Source organism: Egretta garzetta, unplaced genomic scaffold, assembly GCF_000687185.1.
Source record: "Egretta garzetta isolate BGI_Z169 unplaced genomic scaffold, ASM68718v1 scaffold557, whole genome shotgun sequence".
Taxonomy (NCBI): domain Eukaryota; kingdom Metazoa; phylum Chordata; class Aves; order Pelecaniformes; family Ardeidae; genus Egretta; species Egretta garzetta.
In genome coordinates, this window is record NW_009260264.1 from 1,227,770 (window position 1) to 1,247,577 (window position 19,808).

Here is a 19,808-nt window from a genome sequence, read left to right on the forward strand (position 1 = left end):
GTGTCTATCGAGGCTTCCCAAGGGCTATTTCAATATTAAGTGCCAGGTTAAATTGAGAAGAAACACCTCAGGAACAGAACTGATGCAGTAGGAAAAAGCCCTGGTCTTTTCATTGGTCAGAATACCATGGCTAAAAACCTAAGAATAACCCTGCATTAAGAACACAGAAAGTCAGTAACTTTCTGATACGGGTACCACAGATGCTGGCCTCTAAGTTTTTGTAAAAAAAACCCAGTGTCTTTGATAGATGGTGTGGGTTTTTTTACACCAGCACTTATCCTACTTCATTTTCTCTTCCCTTTGTCTGAGCCCAAGTGGAGAGAAGGAAGGCGCAAAAAGATGGTGCTCCTTGCTAGCACTCACACAAGGGCCAAGAATAAATGCAGCTCTTAAGATTATTCATACTTGAGCCTGTATGGAGCACGGATAAAATGGCAAAGATAGCAATACCTCTATCACCAGCTGACTGACAGCTCACTCTGTGTTTGGTACAGGAGAATTCTCCTGTGAGAAGTGCAGCTTTTCTAAATTAAAGTCATTGATAACTGTGCCACAGTATTACAGTCGTTCTCAGATGGGTTAGCAGGTAGAGTGCAAAAAAGGTTGTGAAATATGCACTGGGAGTGCAACTCGGCAGGTACACGCTGCTGTGTGCAGCAGACACATGGTAAATGCTGCATCCTTCTTATGGATGAGCAAATATGTATGAGCAAATTTGGGCTTCCCAAATTTAAAAGCCAACTAGGACTACAAGCCTAAAAATGGAAATAGGGCTGTAACCAGAGATGTTAGATCACAAGCAAACAGCTGCAAAAGCAAAAAGACAAAGGCAAAATGTTAAGCTGATTGGAATTTCACGAGATTGACATTGTTGCTTAAAGTGCTTGGGTTGATTACATTTTAAAAAATCAAAGTACATAAAAATTAAAACAGAAAACTATTAACTACATAAGTTATTATATAAATACAGCAACAGACCAACAAAAGAGAAATAAATTAAACCAAACCCTGGTAAAAGGTACTAGCAAAGAACAGGTACACAGCCAAAACTTCTTAAAATGCCTAGTACATGTTCAGCTGTGAGATACTGCTCACGCTTCTCAGCCACAATCAGCAAAAAAGAGATGAAACAAGACAGGTCTGCTGCTGAGGGGCATCAAATCGCTGGCAGCTGCAAGTTGTCGGCTCAGGTCCCAAGTACGTGGGGCCGTAACAGACGGGTGAATGAAACGTAGTGGCTGAAGATGAAAGGCAGGTTGTGGTAGCGCTTTAGGACCCACCACGTAACATGAATTTCAGTTTCAGTTTAGGCCTTTAATATCTTGTCAAATCTAATGTGAAGGAAACACCTACTGCTTTATTTCCTTTACTCCAAGGGCTAAAGGAGCAAGACTCTAGGAAGTAATCTACTGCTCTGAGGTAACTGTAAATTATTAAAATAAAATTGACAGGGGTAATTTTGGGACTTCATTTCAACAAGGTGTTCTGTTTCACTGGTATGGTTTCTCCATCACACTCCTCTTCTGCCTCCCTCTGCTATGTCCCCAAAATAGAAGTTACATAAAATCCTGACAGCCTGTTCTGTGAAACATAAAAGTTGAGGCCTGAGCTCATGCTCTAAGATAACTGGTTCATCAGCACTGCAGTGCTTCGTTGGGTTCAGTGGAAAAACAGCACAGGACAAAAATGTTCTTTTTTCTAAGTGAGAACATAGTAATAAGATTTATAAAAGGACAACGCATCTCAGCAACAGCGTGTGGAACAAGTAGAAAACTTCAGATGTCATTAGGCCTAATATACTCAGAACCTGACATCGTATAAATAGTCATTTTAGGGAAGCGCCGAATGCCATTAGACATCTGTGCTAGAATTCTGATTCCTAGCTGCTGGCTGAAAAGCTTTTATTGTCCTAGATATTTTTCATTTCTTCCATAAGGGACCGGAAATCTACACGACTGGAAATCTACACATAAGCATAAGAGAAAAAGGATTATGTTTTATTCAATCAACTAAAATACTTTACATCATATGATTGTTCCTGTTAGGATCCCAGTCCTGCAAAACCCGTGCCAATGTGCTTAATTTGACATAGGCGGGCACTATTCGTACAGCCGTGATGGACAGCTTTTGCTGGACTGAAGTCAAGACCTTCAGCACGCTGTAGACTGGATATAATTTACAAAACAGTGACTGCAATTTATTTTTTTCTAATCAAAAGAAAGTGCTCCTTCATTTAGCTGGCATCAGCATGAAGTGAGTATTCTACAATTTTTCAGAGTTGATGTCAGAGCGCTGATGTTGGACTGGTGTGATACCAGTGCTGTGATCTTCTCACGGGCTAGTAATTTTACTCTCAATAACATACTGCAATTATCTGTGTGTTTTACGACTTAGAGCTGTCTTGCAGCTGGAGAAAACCAGAGATTATTATCCTGTACTTTAGTGTTTAAATATTAATTCATATTATTAACATTTAAAAAATCATTTTTCAGGTAAGTCAGTTGAATATGGAAAGCATTTCCTAAAATTGAACTGATTTTAAAAATATTTTTATGAAAATTTACTTTTCTTATAAACATAAGCCCTCAACATTCAAGTAATACCTTATGAATATATTTTTCCTTGCTTGTTTTAAAATTGAAGAATGCCCTAAGAATGTTCAGCAGTAAAGTGTGAACTACAGACCTTTGGCCCAGCACTGGCTAATGCTGATCTAGAAAGTGTCTTCATTCACAATGAGGAAACCTTACCCATTTTAAAAGGCAAGTGATTATTATTGTTTTATATGGAAATTTTGAAACCTTATAAATAAATCCATTAAAGAGGGATTTGCAGGTTTAGGTTTTCAGTGGAAAAGCTCCTGGACCCCAGTGAGAGTTGAAGTCTCCTGTAAGATGTCTGTCTTGTGTGTTAAGAGACAGAACATTTCCTTCTAACATCAATGAAAGAACTAGAGCTGCATCCCAACTCTGCTGTCTTGAGCCTGCATACCAGCCTTCATTCATGTGACCAATCTCTGTAGACCACCACTATTATTCACCTAAGCAAGTACTCTAAGGTTACATTCTACATCTGTTTTCTTGTATCGGTGTAACAACATGATAAATCACAAATAATGTTAGATGAAAAGTCCACTTCTGCTTCTCATTCAGTGTAAAGTGCTACATTTCCTCAGTTTACAAAATGGCCATGGATAAATCCAACTGAACTTCAATCGATGCTACAGTAGAAGCTAGTACTTCATTCTCACCATTATTTAACAAAAGATATTTCACATTCATAGTAGATTACAATGAAAAAAAGTTATTCTCTTTCCTACCGAGGATTAAACGCAAGATGTAGCTGCGCTTCAACAGCCATTTCTTGAAATGGAGTGTCATCCATAAAGTGGCAGGTTTCTTAAAGAAGCACCAAAAGCAACATTGTCCAATACATACTTAATGACAGTGAATGAAATATAACAGGTAGAAATAAGTTTTGTGAGATGAGGATATTTTCTTGTAAATACTAGGAGCAGCTGTCAGTCCCGCTGAAGACAAGAAGAGTGTTTTTGCTGTTGACTTCATTGGAATAGGAATTTGGCTACCTAAGTTCAAGAACTGTGTAATGGAGTGAAAGTGTCAAACCAAGCAAGGTAGTTACCCAGTGTTACCACTGCCTCAACCTGCTGTCGAGCCCTTCTCATACCCTATCAATACTTTCTTCTACATTCCTTCTTTGCCAAATTCCAGTATGTGAGTTCAGCAGTTCTATTAGCCAGTGCACGACTGGTGCCAGCCAAATTCACCCCGTAAAATCACGAACTAAGCCTTTCGCCGTAAGCCTTTTGATGTTTTTTAAAAACAGAGATTCCAGAGCCCTATCTATCTCTGTGGTGACCCCAATGCTGCCAAACATGGCCAAAACGTTAGAGATGATATATACATGACAGTGTGTGTAAACTAATGGTTGTTATGTGTTATGTTGCTAAGAAATGGACTCTGTCTTGAGAAATTAAAATGGGACCTACAGATATTCAGAAAATTGCAGGATCAAGCCATGTCTCATGTATTGTACGAACAACACTTATTTAAATGGACTGTGTAATTTCAGTCCTGGTGGATATGTTATATGTGAGCAGCGTTGCAATCTTTGCAAGCTCAATTAAGTAAACAACCTATGATATTGTTTTAACAGAAAGATAAGCTCAATCTCTAGAAATGTAATTTACCTCTGTCATATGTGTCATCTCGCTCCCTTTATTCCAGTGCTCTCTAAGTTCTGAAGTCTTCCCTCATCTGTACTGCCTCATGATAAACAAAGTGTCTGGACATATAAAATTACTTAGTTTCACTGTAATTTAAATCCCTCTATGTGAATTTTAGGTCTGAGGTTATGCAATGAAAGTTTTTAACAACCCACAGCTTAAATGATTTTGGTTGCAGCAGAGAGAAAGATGTAAAAAAATCCCCTATACAACCACAACTCCGATCATCATGAAACAGGTTTTTTTTTTTTCTTACACTTAAAATGGGTAAGTATATGTCAGGATATATTTAAAGGAATGCTTTGTAAATCAACACACCCCAAAGCCATTTAGAAAGTTTTAAACAATTTTGCCCTAAATGCAATGAACACTTCCATATAAAATACTACTCTAGCTGGATTGGGTTTAACAGTTGACATCCAAATCTTATTATCTGTAATTGTTAGTCCATATAAATTCCACTAAAATCTGACTGCAATTAACTCTTCAATCAGACTTAAATGCTAAAACAACCCCCTCTCCCCAAAGCAAAGTTCCACATGTCAAAAATGGACGGTTATAGTCAATATCACATAGACCATTTAATAGGAGACAGAGTGTATCGTTGTTCAACCATACAAGACGTGGTCTGTGTAAAAGTCAGTTAAGGGAGGCCATCACCTTCTTTTGCGTGCAGCATCGTTGTGTGCAATTGTCCCAGTTTGCCAAGTCACTCTCTTGACTGATAGAATAAAATATAGCCAGACTCTGAATTTTTTGATATATCAGAGGTCAGACCATAGAATTCTTCAATAGCTTGAGCATCTATTTTCTGCAAAATAAATAAAAAAAAATTGATGTGCTGTTAGGTAAAAAGAATACCAAACATGGATTAAATGATTGTATAAACACAAAAGACAAATTCAGTTATTTGTTTCAGGGAAGCAACTGGCAAATTCTGTTTGCAATTTAAGCAGTGAAAGGGTAAATTTCAGGGGCTAAGCCCTACTGGTCTCACTCATGGAAGTCAGTAGCAGTGTTTGTCTCAGTGAACCTAACTGCATTAGGCTTTTGCCAACAACAGAGACACTCCTTGCAATGCAGTAGTGAACACTGTTAAAACACATAAATGTGACCATGTGACCCCATCTTTCTGAAATTTCCAGAAACTTTCTTCAAGACATGCCTCATTCAATGGCCCAGTGCTTACTTTCCTGCACTACTGGACTTACAGCTGGGAAATCAGACTCAAGACCTCAGTTTTGCCAAGGTGCCACAATGACATAAAGGGTTTGCTTAGGAATGAATTGCAGAATGCTTAGACAGAACCTGTAATAGCTGTGGGCCAGATCCTGCTCTAATTTACATTCAGACAAACCCAGATCAACTACAGAATCCAGACTTTCTTGTAACTTCCCAACTGTTCAAAAATTAAAATTCTATAGCAATGCTAGCTTTACTCAGTCCAGTTTTGCCAAGTGATATTGCCAAGGACTGCAACATGGCTCCTGGATATTTTAGGTTTTAATGAATTAAATTGATTTTATTAGATACAGAAAACATTCCAAATCAAACCCTTGAAGTTTGATATTAAAAATGTTTATGTTGCTCTGCAATAAAACCACCCCCTCTGACATAAATAATATATTTTATAAAAATATATTTTATTTAACATAATATGTATATTTTGATATATTATTTTATATATTATATATATTTATGTATTATTTATAAAAATTAATTTTGTTTGCAATCTTACTTCCTAACAGAGTTGAGCTAAATATCACATTACAGCCAAACTGTGCCTTTGCAGACTAGTAATCCATACCCAGATCTGCATCAGAATTTTAACCCCAAATAGAGAAGAGACCATAAACACAAAAGTTGTGCTTGTGACCTTCAGCATACTGACCTCTACAATGTCATCATCGAACAAGAGCCAAAATCCATGACTTTTCACAATAGTAATATAATGCCCCCGATTCGGTCCACTAGAAAGCAAAACAAAATCACAACCCCCAACATATTAGAAGATATATTGAGTCCATTTTGATAAGTCACATTTCTAGATGCAAGCAGACTGAATTACAACTAAACGTTGTGAAGAACGTAGTAAATCCACCCCTTGTGGTACAGTAGACATCCCCTCCTTTCACCCTTTTACTGATTTGTTGCAAAGACTTCATCAAATGAAAGCTAAATGTGCTGTTTTCATCTGTGCCATGACCATTCGCAATTTAACCTATAGAGCACTTAACAATTTGGTTGTGGCAGGCATCAACTATTGCAAGTATCTTAAAAACATTATGAACTAAATTTAAGGGGAAAAATTGTTTGGTATCAACCATGAATATTTAGCTACATACACTCTTTGAGAAGAGGGAGAACAAGTCATGTTCCTAGAGCCCCAAAGATTTCCCTGTTTGTTTCATACTTGACAATACCCCATACCTGAGCAGCTTTATTAAAGTTACCATTGTCACTGCCTTAACACAAGACCAAGGTGACCCGTTGTAGGGCCTACATGCTAGCAGCATCTGGCCCTCACAGGGTCCTGGCTCCCAAGCTCTCTAAGTGGGCTGATGAGGAAGGAGACAGCTCCATTAATTTAAGCCAATCTTGTGACTTTTGGAGGTCTGAAATATTTTTTTAAACAAATACAGATTTACTATGAGGGAGGGTGGCTAAGAGGTTCAGGCCAAGACACAGGCAAGTTAGTGCAGCAGCAGGGTTTATGTCCTCCCTCACGCTCTCCCCACATTTTGTCAGGCATGCCTCTGCCCTTGGCAAATGCCTGGCACACCTGGAGTTATAAATGAAAGTCCCTTACCTTCCACAGTGAACAACAACAGCTACCAAGTCGTACATCCGATCTAAGTTGACAGCATCGCCAGATGTGTTGAAGAGACGTAACTCCAGAGGAAATACTACACGATAAGATAGCTTAGTGTACCTGTGCAATTGCTCCATATACTTGAATCTCTTGAGGTGTAAGGCAAGAATCATTGGCAGTTTTTTTACTCTCATCCTGTGAAACCATTAGAGTGCATATGATTAAGACCTGACCAGTTCAAAGCCATTCTGTCTTTCTTTAATGAGTAAATGTTTGCATTATAAAAACACTTTTTAAGTAACAGTAGTCAACCAGCAGTAGCTTCTAGACTAAGACACATGTAATAGCTTTGAATCTGTCTGCAGGTTCTCTGGCCCACACAGAGAATGCAGCTGGGGTGAAAGACTTCTATGCATCTAGATGCAATAAACATCAAGGAGGAGCCTTGTCAAAGCCCAGGAGGGACATGGTGAAATAGCCTGCTCTTTGCTTACCTTTTCTGTGCCTCTTGTTTACTGCAGCAAGTTTCACAGTAGTATTTCTGTTCACTACATAATGTCTCTGTGTTACTGAAGTCTCTGTAAATAAATACAATTATCAGTTCTTAAAGGATCTTGACACTTTTGCCCCACTTGGGCTGATGAACTGGAACCCCAAAAAGACAAACAGGATGAAATCCTCTCTCCCCTGAGTCCAGTTTTCTAAAACATCTAAAGCAACTGCACTGGGGTTTGCAAAGGGACTAAAGGCATCTGGCTGCTATGACAGCCCTGTAGTAGGAGCTGAGACCCTTTGTACAATACAGATGGAGGGTCAGGTGTCTTAAAATGGGACTGTGTCCTGGTCTCTTACATGTCAAGGGGCTGCCTAGACTTGGATGTAGTCGCTCAATCCATCCAGTCCCTTTTTAAATTATTTGTGGAACGGTACAGCTTCAAGTGCACTTCTGTCATCCCCAAATAGCTCACATGTTACGGTGTTCTTCCATAAGATAGGTTTGAATCCTCGCACACAAATGAAATAAATTGAACTGTTTTCTGCATCCTCTAACCTCTTGAACTGTCATCCAGAAGTTATTTGATTATACCTTCTTATTGCCTAAAAAGGAAAGTATCAGCTAGTATAGAAGATTTTGTAAATCCTGACCAAGTAAGTGGGCTTGGAAATGTTTCTGGATTGAGCTTTTAAAGTGAGAGAGGCAGAGGAAGGCTGGTTTGATAGTGTCTCTCAGTTCACAGAAAAGATTTGTCGGAAGTCACAGTGCTGACATGCTTTGGAACAGAATTTTAGGTACCTAAAAAAACGTAACTGTCAAAAAAAATGACAGGAATTTTTTGTCACCTGTAGTGTTACGTTGCAGCTGAGCGGGTGTTCTGAGAACTGTAAATGCAGATGAAAGCACCTATCTATCTTCTGTTTTAAGCACACAGGTTTTCTTGTGACTTTGGGCCTTAAATAGATATATCTGAAGGACAGAACTGTTCTGTTGATTCCACCTACATTGTACCTAATAGATTTCTAAACTCCAGACAAATTCAGACCCCATAAATTCCATTCTACCATTGCAGTTCACACGCATGGAGGCTGAAGCCGTGCTGGCTGCAAGTTCAGTCTCCTCTCACAGTAGGCAGCACCAGAATCATCTTACAAAGACAAAGGGAGGATTTTGGATGATTATTTCTTCCTGGCATCATCACCACAGGGGAAGATGGGAGAGCTGAAGACTATATAGATTGCCAGGACATAGGTATTAGAAGTTATTTACATAACTTCATAAAAGGAGAAGATTTTCCATTTTCAAGTTTCAAGTTCTTTAAGGTTGACAGACCATGACAGAGAGGCACTTCATGTGACTGAATAATATTTATACTAACGAGAATGCTTTTACAAGGTTTTTTTTCTTTAAATGGTCTTAAACAATTTGATCAGAAAGTGCTGAAATTTAGGACAAAGTACATCCCTTGAAAGATAAGTTACAACAAAAAATAAGTATTTTTTTTTTATCTAAAAGAAAAATAAAGCATGATGACTGGAAAAGATTTGCTTCAGTGGTAAACATTGATCTCAATTATCTGATTTCACATTTGAATTTAAAGAAAAAAAAATTAACTGACTTCAGCCAATTCCTCTGAAAAACATGGTAACCTTTCAGAGAATCCTAAGTGAAGAGATGAAACTTTAGAAAATATTAGAGATGGGTTATATGTGTGGGGAACATAATGCTGCAAGATTCAGTAGAATGTGCTTGTGTAAGTTTTAGGACTTCTGTTAAGGAAAGAGTCTGATGTTTATTTTCAAAGCCTAGAGTCTCAATTTAAAACAAAAAAATAAATGAACTTGTGGAATTTATTAGTTTCCTTCCCACCTCAAAGTGAAGTAATGGAAATAACACTTTTCTAACATAAAGAAACATGTACAGATGGTAGAAATTTGACAGATAGCAGTTTGTTCTATGCCAAGCTTCCCATGAAAATGAATTAAACTCAAACAGTTTCTGTATTCTTTTTAAAATATATTAATTATTCTGAAACCAATAATATCTAACATTTTAAATGATAAGTTGACTGCTGTGGAAATTACATCTGTGAAAGCCAGAGAAATACGCAAATACTTGACATGCTGAAGGACATTCCCTTTACATGTCCCTTTACATTTGTTCTTTTGTTCCTTTGTTTTCTACTTCCACCTGACAGCCTGTTACGCTATTCCCTATTACCCGACAGGCTGTTGCCCTATTACCTGTCATCCTCACCAAAGCAGGTGAGGCACAGTCATGGAATTCAGAGGCACCACTAGTTCACTTATTCAGCACATATTAATTCTTTTTTCTGTGCCAGGAACAAAACTGGTGGCATATTCATAAACAATGATTCTTTCCTTGGGGGAAGGGAGGTATGCAGGTGAGAATTAGATGCTTTTGCTGCCCTTTACAACTGCAACTTCAGTAGCTGTTTTGTCACTCGAGAATTTTCAACGTGGCACTTCTAATAGATGTTGAACAGTTAAAAACAACAGATCATTGACTGGCATTCACACAAAGTCTGCATGTACAAGAACTACAGACTTGAGGAACTTTTCTCTATTCCTGCAGAGCTAGTTTCCAGACATTTCTAACTCTTTCCTATTCTATAAACAGGTAAATCTGCATTCTGTTTATATGGTATTTTAACAAGAGAAAGGAATTTTTAAATACAGCTGCTCAAGATATACTAATTTATCATTGACCTCATGTGCTTCCACAGTCCATCTCTCTACAGACTCTATGCTACAGTGTGAAAGATGCTTTCTATTGTTTATATGCATAAATAATACAAATTTTCTGTTTTAAGAGATGAGAGAATTTTAGTGGAATAAAAAAGCACAGGCACACTAGTTAAAAGTCAGGATCAAATGGACTGGTAAGCTTTTCAACTCCTAGTGGAAATAAAAATAATGGATATGTACTATATTTGTTATTAGACTTCTATTGTTTCAGGCCTGATTGTCTACCCTGTGGAGTTAGACTATGCCAGAGGCTTGTATTCTTTGGACCTCTTACGTACACAAGGACATTTTCGACCTCAAAAGCTACAGGAATAACTAAAAAGAATATTCATCTGTGGTGGCAAAGAAATTAATTCTACTTAAATGTTATCTTACACAGTTTCTCCTTAATTTACCTTTTCAATGCAATAGCACTTAAAACTGTAAAGACACAGCAAAACAGTTGTTAAAAAAAAGGAAACAGCAAAGTTTCCAAAAATAGTAATAACTTGGCCATTCCTATTAACAGAAACCACAAAAGCACTTACATTTCATTTAATAATACATAATACCATAGAGCAATGAGAGGAAATCTGTATTCTAACTGAATATATGTTTTCTAAACAGAAGTAGACATGCTGCTAGTTTAAAAGACAATCAGAACAGATGATAGGCGATGACTCTTTTCCTGTTTAATCTGTAAATAGCAACCTGCACCTCTCACCCCAAGAAAAGAAAAATCGGGATTTTCCTTCCCTTTATTTCCAAAAGGAACAATGTGTGGGCTTCAAAATGCATGTCACGCTGTTGGAGTAAAGGCAGATACTATACTGGGATCTATAACCAAACTTTTAGGGCATCCATTCTCCTCAGGATTGTGTAGATCTCTGCTGGAATATTGTGCCTAATGTCAGGCAACTTCAGTTCAAGAAAGATGGAGTTCAAGAGAGAGGTTCAGTTGGAAAGAAGGCCAAAGAGTAATGAACATGAGCAGAGATCTAGAGAAGATAACCTGTGAAGGAAAGGTTGAATGACCTTAGGCTGATTAACTTAAAAAGAAAGTGATGACATTCTTCCTGTATGTAAAAAGCTGCTGCTAAGAGGAAGCGGAGCAACCCGTGGCTTATGTCCAGAGTACACAGGGCAAGTAGAAATGGGCTTGAACTGAAAAAAGGAAGATTCATGTTACACAGTGGGAAAACCTTGTTAGTAGTAAGAACAGGAAGGACTGGGATAGGCAATCGAGCTACTACTGCTAAAAGATCTTTTGGAACAGGTTGGACAAGCATCCCATCTGAGGTGGAGATAGGGGCTAACTTCTTGGGGTGCCTTTCAACTCCATCATTCACCTGTTGGTTGCAGTAGTGCAGCTGCAGTTCTTCCACATCTTAAGCTATAGCCACTGGCTGTTCAGTAGTAGAAATGCTATTGGTACTTTTAGTGAAGTACTCTGTGCCTTTGCATAAAATTGCCTTTCCAAACAGAACATTTCCAGGAAGCTTAACAAGTAAGAAATGAAATAAAAAATTGGAGAAAGCTGAAGGACAGATGGTAACTTATGTACTTCAGCAGTTTCTACCAAGTTCACCAGACTAAGCTGTAAGAAAAAGTCAGTGCTCAGTCTTCAGTAGCTGTATATCATACAACCAAATAACAGCTCAGGTTAGAAAGGACCTCAGAAGATGCACTTCAGCCTCCTTGCATGTTAGTGTGATTTCAAATTGACTTTGAACACCACAAAAGCCTGTAGTACCAATACTGATTCAAGTATCAGTGACCATGAACAGACAAAGAGACAACAAGGAAAAAAAAGAAAATAATGCACTCCTTTCCAAAGCTGCTCTTCAGTTTGCTCACCTTTTAAAATGAGGCTAGGTACTGCTGTGTGGACTGCTTGAGGGCTAAGGACTGCTACAGTTTCCAACAGGAGGCAGAACAGAAGTTGAGAAGGAAAAAACATACTGGATCTAGCACTTTAAAATGTAACAGGAGTTACTTAGTACAGTTGTGGTATCCACAGATAAATCACTGCTTGCTGACTCAGGAAATGGTTAGTATCTCATACTCTTTCTGTAACTCTTAGCTTGAGGTGAGATGCCTGGCAACCCTTCCTAGGCACTCCAGAACAACTGATAAATGTAATTTCAAATTTGGTAGCTATTTTGGAGCTTGAAAGAGTAATTTGACCAATTGATAATCATTACCCTAGAGCAGCAACATATTGTCTTAAATCTAGGCATCGGTTTATTGTAGCAATTCCAAAACTCTGGATATTTTAAGCCTCTCAGAATAATCATCCATGCAAATCTGAAAATTATTTTGATCTCTGAAGTATTTGTTTAATAGTTAAGAGTGTAAGGAGCAGAACTGAAACTTAGAATAAAGGACTTCTTCCTGTAATTTTAGGATGACACACAGAATAAGAAACTTATATGGCAGAAAAGTAGAGTTCTGAAATCTTTTGCCTGACAGAGACTCTAGCACTCATTCTGCAAAGCACACACTTAACTTTTGATATGCGCATAAGTCCTAATTATCAAGGCACTTGAGTAGGTGCTTAAAGATAAGCACACTTAAATCCCTTTGAAGCCAATTATTATTCTGCAGCAATTCTTCCAGATGACAAAGCAATCAATTATTTTCCCCACGAGATTACTTTTTTCTCTTTCAAACACATTGAAAGAGAAAGTGAGTAAAACAAAATACATTGATGTCTATTTTGTCATTAGAGGAAACATCCAGTTCACAGACTTTTAATTCTGCTTAGGATAAGCTCAAAACCCAGTGTTATTCTACTTTTCTTTTCTGTACCTGCTAGACTTGGAAAACTTAGCACAATCAGACAGAACTATCTGCCAAAGAGATGCACTCATTTACCTTAGACAGTGTGTAATTGATGTGTTCTGCTCCACATCAACAGAAAGGTCAAGAAAATCTTCATCTTTGCTACTAACCTGTTGCAAAAAATATACATGTAAAACAGAGACTTAGTAAAACACCATACAGCTACGTGCTGTTTATGTCTATGTGCAAAAGCTAAAGATAGAGCAATTTCTGCAGAAATAAATTACACATAAATAATTAATCTCAATGCTTTTAAATTTTTTTTCTACTACATTTATTAGTAACCCTACCAATCCAGCTTTCATACAATTTGACTTCCATCTGTTCCACTAATCCAACCCCATCAACCATAGGCCAGTGACCGCAGTCATTAAAGGGGCCCATCATACCCTATATTAGCTGTGACTGGTGCATTCTGTATGTTCCCTTGTTATGCAACACTGCCTAGTTTCTTATTTTACTGGAATTTTATTTACCCTTTGTATAATATATTACACTAGATAATTATGTAGGGCATAAACTGTGATTATTTCCACTACTAATGATGCAATGAAGATATTTTCCAAATAAGTATCTGTCAAGAAATGTCATATTTAACCATGTTATGTTTTCTCTCCAGTGAGCATTCAAAAGGCTGGCTTTGTATTTCTGGTTGGAACAGCTGCATTTCCCCATTCAATATTGTTCCTGGTCAATAATTTTGATTAAAAAATTAAAATATTAAAGATAAAAATGGCAAAGTGATAATATTTTGCAAAATCATTTCAATTTTGCCAATTATTTTTAGACGGACCAAGAGGAAAAAAATTCTAATAAAGAGCTTCTATTTTAAAAAGTGACCCCAAGCATTTTCAGAACAAGAGATCTTGATTTTTGCTTTGAAAATGATTTTTCACTTACAGTGTTTAATCTTGAAGATGATACTAAAAAAAAAAAATTTGTCTAAATGGATAATTGTTGTAATACTTAACTGAGTCAAAAAGACTGCAGAATTACTTACTGCACATGAATTGTGTCATATTCATATCAACCAATTCTGCTTATAAAATGCTGCATGAACACTCCATATTTTGCCTTCTATGACTGCATTTTCTTAGAATAACTAAATCAGATAGTAAGATAGTGAAGTTCAAATCAAGAACTTCAGTGAGGGGTTGAATCCATTGTTCTGATGCAAGTCTCTCATGCTCTGATTTCTGCAATTCTATGGATGTGAAGGTTACATACTACTTTCAGTTCATCTTTGCATTATGTCAGGGATCCTATAAACATGGTGAATGCAGCCCATATTAGTCCTGAATCCAGAGCAACACCTTTAGCAGGATGAATTTTGAGATTATCAAAGATGTACGGAGGCATAAAGTGCACCTAATTAAAATGAACAACAGTTCTTCAAACAAAAATCCTCCCTGAGATGTGATTCAAGCCAGAGGGGACAGGAAACCACAAAACTGGCAGCAATCAACTGCAGTATAAACATACAGCTAGAATTCAAAAGCTAGAGCAACAAAGCTTCAGAGAACATTGTGTCTCTATGGCTGGAACTAGAGTTCTGTCAGACACACTGCATATCAAGAAAGAGGTTAAATACTTGGAAAAGTCTTTGGCAAGTGTAGTGTTGCATCTGAGTACCGCAAAGAAGCTAGGAATTTTGTTAGTGATTTCAGCACATCAAATATTTACTGAAAGGGGAAGATGAGCTAGCTGGAGCTAGAATAATACAGACCAAAACTAAAGGTAGCTGGAAAATCAGATTCAAACTGCACTCTTTCTAAGTGAGAATAAGAACTGCTAGAATCTGAATGATTCATGGACTACATATGAATATTTTAGCAAAGGAACATCTTTTAATCCATTTTACTGTTTCCCAAAGGTTTCAAGATACAGTAATACAAGAAAAACAAACTGGAAAAGTATCCGGAGTAGTGTACAGTATTTCTGCATTCACAAGAAGCTACAAACAAGCTTCCCTAGCAGCAATACCTCGCCCTACTTTTTCAATAAAGCTTGGTCACTTTGACTTACAAACGGTGTTGTGCAGTTTTGCTGTTACCCAAGGACACATCCTGACTTTAGTACAGTTTGTCCAAGTAAACACTGGAGATTAATTTAGAATTAGGCTACAACCATTTAAAGAAGCTTGCCAGTTAAAAAATAATTCTACCCTTTCACTTACTTTAACTTGCTATTATTACTTGGGGTTTTAGAATTTAAATAGATTAAAGAATTAATTTTCAATATCTCTCTCATGTTTTCACTTATACAAGCTTGTTCCAAGCTTGGTCCAACCCTCTTTTTCATGTTGACTACCACTGTATCTCTTTTTCCCCCGTCTTTGACCCAAATCCCTGGAAAGTCACATTTTCTTGGAGTATAGAGCTATTCTTTGTGATTAGAAATATCAGATTATGTTCTTTTACACATCTGGTAAGACCTGGGTAGGATTTATCTCACCTAATTTCAGCTGTCTAAAGTTATTTAACCTCAGCTTGTTTTCTGAAGACACCTTCTCCAGGCACCTTCTCCCACCTTAATGCAAATAATCTAAAGTTGCATTTTCTTTAGAGGAAGACCTTGGTAACAGTCCTGGTCTGAGTTAAAAACACATTATTCTGAGGCCAGACCAGTTTGCCGGCCCAGTTCACAGCACTGCTGCACCAACAATTGCAACAGCTCAGTAACACCATGAAGCCAGAACAAGCTGTATGGAGCAGAATGCCTGATACTGCTAAAAACTTTTCGTTTCATGAAACAGCCTAGAGACAGATGGGCAGAGCTTCCTGCAGGAGCTCCTATGCAATCTCCATCGTCTACAGAAGGGACTGAGAAAACTAGTGCATCCTTGATGCCTACATTTACAAAGCAAAGGTTAGGTGAGGTTAATCCCATCTTTTTTGGAAAGTCAGTGTCACTGTTCTCCCCAGGCCAGATTTTTTTCCTGTCTGTGTTACTCTTTCACATAGCAACCTCAGAGAGAAACCTTTTTTTTTTTAAAATAGTTTCTTTTCCCTTTAAGTAGGGGCATGTGATTGAAAACCACAGAAATCAATAGCAGACTTGCAATCAGGTTTCCTAACTAAAACTGATTTTTACTCAAACATAAGAGACTTCAAACTGACAGCATCCTCTAGAAAATACCAGGGAGATAAAAGAAAACATATGGTTTGTTAATAACAAACCCTCTGTATGCCAGTCACATTCTTAGGATTTAATTAACACAAAGTTCATCTTAATATTTCACTTATTCATGGAATAATGATGTGAATATCTTCTCCCAAAGTTACAGTAATAAGGAAGGGTATTGATTAACTAGCAAGGATTTTAGCTGTAGAGATATGTATTAGGATTGCAAGACTTGGCACAGGTTATCCAAGTAATGCTTAGAAAAATAAATTTTTAGAAAAGAATATACTCACTTCAAGCAGTAAAGTCTACAGGAATATCCACAATTCTCAGATGTCTGAAAAGATTCATATATTTATGTATATAAAATGTATCTACCTATTAATGGGCAACAACCAAAAAAAAAAAAAAAATCTATCCCAATGCTTACGGTTTCACAGTTCAAACATCTAGTTTCGTTAGTCAGTGTTCCCTGAAAAATCTCATGCACCCAGGTGAATTCTTGTTTATTGTTCTCTTCAGCTTCATTCATGTTGCCATTTTTCAGTTTCCCATTTTGCTTTTCCTGTTTCTTCTCCTCCTGCAAAATGTCTGCGATGGTGTTGAGCAGGTAATTTAAAAACTCATGTGCATCCTGCTGCATGTAGTTGTCAAAGAGATCTGTGAAAAAGAGAGTCGAGATTTCTAAAGCTGAGTATATCCTTTCTTTCAAGAAAGCAAACTAAATTCATTATGTTTTTTTCCAAATACATGTACTGGCCCTTGCTCAGCGAATTATTTAGAACCATGCCAAAGAAGAGCAGTTTTGCAGTCACACTGACTTCAATGAAGCTACTTTGGGGGAAGGCTTCACCTCACCTAACTTTACCTGTCTGAAAGGTTATGCTTTTCTTTCGAGTTGGTTTTGTAGACTCCTACTACAGTCAATGAAGAAAGCAAGAGGGTGACTCATCCTAAATTAATTCCTTAGACTAGATGCCTAACTTTAGGCAGCACTGACTCCCACCCATACGTTTCAAGTCCCTCAGACACTTAGGAACATCACAGAGTTCGGACAGTTAGACACAGATGGCTGGGGAAACTGAAGACATTGGATGCTGACACATCCTAGTGTACTGTGTCTGGCTAGGATGGAGTTACCTTTCCCCATAGCAGCCCATACAGTGCTGTGCTTTGTACATGTGGCTAGAACGGTGTTGATAACACACCAATGTTTTTGCTATTGCCGAGCAGTGCTTACACAGCATCAAGGTTGTCTCTCCAATCCCCCACCCCACCAAAGATGGGTAGGCTAGGGATGGGCAAGAGGTTGGGAGGGGACATAACTGGGACAGCTGACCCAGACTGACCAAAGGGATATTCCCTGCCATGTGACTTCATGTTCAGCAATAAAAGCCAAGAGAAAGGAGGAGGGGGAGGCATTCATTATTAAGATGTTTGTCTTTCGAAGCAACTCCTATGCATACCAAGGCTCTGCTTCCCAGGGAGTGGCTGGAAATCGCCTGCTGATAGAAGGTAGAGAATAAATCTCCTTTGGTGTTGCTTTGCTTCCACATGAGGCCTTTGCTTTTTTTTATTAAACTGCTTTTATCTCAACGCACATGTTTTTTTCATTTTATTTTCTCCCCCTGTCCTGCTGAGGAAGGGAGTGAGAGACAGGCTTGGTGGGCACCTAGCAGTCAACCTTAACCCACCACAAATAGTAAAAATAACACCATCTAACAAAGCTCATCTTTCACACACAATTCTGATGAGCAGAGGCTTGTCCTCTTCAATAAGAAATGCTTGCAGGAGGAGGGGAGAATATCTCAGTGGTGATTTAGTACAGACTTCTCCAGTGAAGGCTTAATTTGCCCCCCATGTTGAAGAAAAAAGAAACTGTGTTCCCAAGAAATGTGTATTTTTATCCCCCTGCTCCTGAAGAAGCTTATGTGGACTTCCTCAGAAAATACTGCAGAGATCCTTCAGCTTTGCAATATCTAGCCTGGACAAACAAGCAGGTTAATACACACTGAGTCTGGCCCTAACTTAAAAAATCTGAAAACATAAGATCCAGTCCCTAAAAGTGATCCCCAGCAGTGTGGGGGCATTTATCACTAGATGACTCAGAGCTAACTTTGTCACACTTTCAAACGCCTGCTCTGGAATGAACATTTATATGCTGTCACCAGGAACCAATTTCTTCCAGGTGTTTAACTTGTACTTTGTCTCTTCATTCAAAGCTCCCCTGGTTCTAAGCATGCCACCCACACTCATAGGAATCCAGGCCAAAATGGAGCTGTGTGGCAGGCTTCTTTATTTCAAGATGTTCCTCATATGCCTTAGACAGAACTACTACAAGATTAGGCATATGCTGTTGTCAACCTAATGCTCAAAAAGAGCCTGATGTTTCATAAAGTAAGACTGTGCCCACCACTTCTAAGAACAAGAGCAGCAGTTGATGTGTAGTCAACTGAACACCCCCACATACATACCTGTCTTCCAGGTGTTTTGGACTAGTTGTGCCTGTAGCATTCCTAGGTCACACAGTTTCTATACTGCCAGCTGCTCTCAATGTTTCTCTCTGCCATACTCCACAAAATAATTTAAAAATTACAGCAGAGTGTCACCCTATTGCCAGTCCTAGCTCACTGTACAGTGTGGTCTGTCCCACCATGGTGTGAAAACATCATTAATTCATGCACCTCTGGGAACTTATGAAGCCTGGTATGGTTATTTCAAGAATAATGTTATGTACACAGATACTAAAATATTAATATCTAAACCCCCAAAAGTACTAAAAGCAATTTACAAGTCTAACCTGAACATCTGATTAATACAACCACATTGCCCAATATTTATTTATACTTTTGTGATCAATGTATGAATGTCTATGAGGATTCCAGTTTTACACTTACCATTCTCTTTTCGTAACCTTGATATGAACTTCTTCGGTGGAATAACTCCAACTTTCTTCTTCTGAGTAGCAATACTGTGGAAAAGATCTGCCAGGCAAGTCAAGAGATTTTCCTTCTTTTTCTGTTGGGCCTTGTATGATAATACATTTTCCCGAAATGGCCGGCAAAAATACAATGCCTGCAGCACGGAGTTACAGTAGCAGGTGTTCCCAAACTGCCATGTAAAATTAAAAACAATCTTAATCCCTGTGCATCACAATAAAACTAGTTGCTTCATTCAACTTCTGGCTCCTGTGCCCCTGTTACATACCAGCCATTTTGCCATGCAGCTGCTGTAGGAATATATTTCCACACCCACCCCTGACACTTCACAGAAAAAAACTATGGTGTTCTAAATTAACTAGGATACAAAGTAAAAGTTTCCACTTGCAAGAGATATTTATTGTAGTGGATCTCATTAAGCTTGTTTCCATATATTAATATACTCTTGCTGGGCTCTACTTACTGCTCAGTAGCAGAATAATTAATGTTTTCAATGGAAAGAATTACTATATCTGGTTTATTTATATGGGAATAAACTAGTGATTAAATACCCTTCTCACTCATTCTCTCCTTAGTCAGATAAAAAAGCTCCTCCTCCGAT

General features: G+C 38.0%; 1 protein-coding gene across 1 annotated transcript in view; it reads right to left on the minus strand.

Moving 5' to 3' along the window:
* Positions 1 to 4,518: 4,518 nt before the first annotated feature.
* Positions 4,519 to 19,808, minus strand: part of USP46 (ubiquitin specific peptidase 46) — a 35,790-nt gene continuing 20,500 nt past the window's right edge. The window contains exons 4-10 of the mRNA XM_035897695.1: positions 19,166 to 19,252; positions 16,699 to 16,928; positions 13,179 to 13,255; positions 7,553 to 7,636; positions 7,056 to 7,253; positions 6,138 to 6,216; positions 4,519 to 5,057 (exon numbers count right to left, since the gene is read on the minus strand). Of these exons, the coding sequence (XP_035753588.1) occupies positions 4,956 to 5,057; positions 6,138 to 6,216; positions 7,056 to 7,253; positions 7,553 to 7,636; positions 13,179 to 13,255; positions 16,699 to 16,911 (753 nt within the window). The 5' untranslated portion in view covers positions 16,912 to 16,928; positions 19,166 to 19,252 and the 3' untranslated portion in view covers positions 4,519 to 4,955. The remainder of the gene's footprint in view (positions 5,058 to 6,137; positions 6,217 to 7,055; positions 7,254 to 7,552; positions 7,637 to 13,178; positions 13,256 to 16,698; positions 16,929 to 19,165; positions 19,253 to 19,808) is intronic.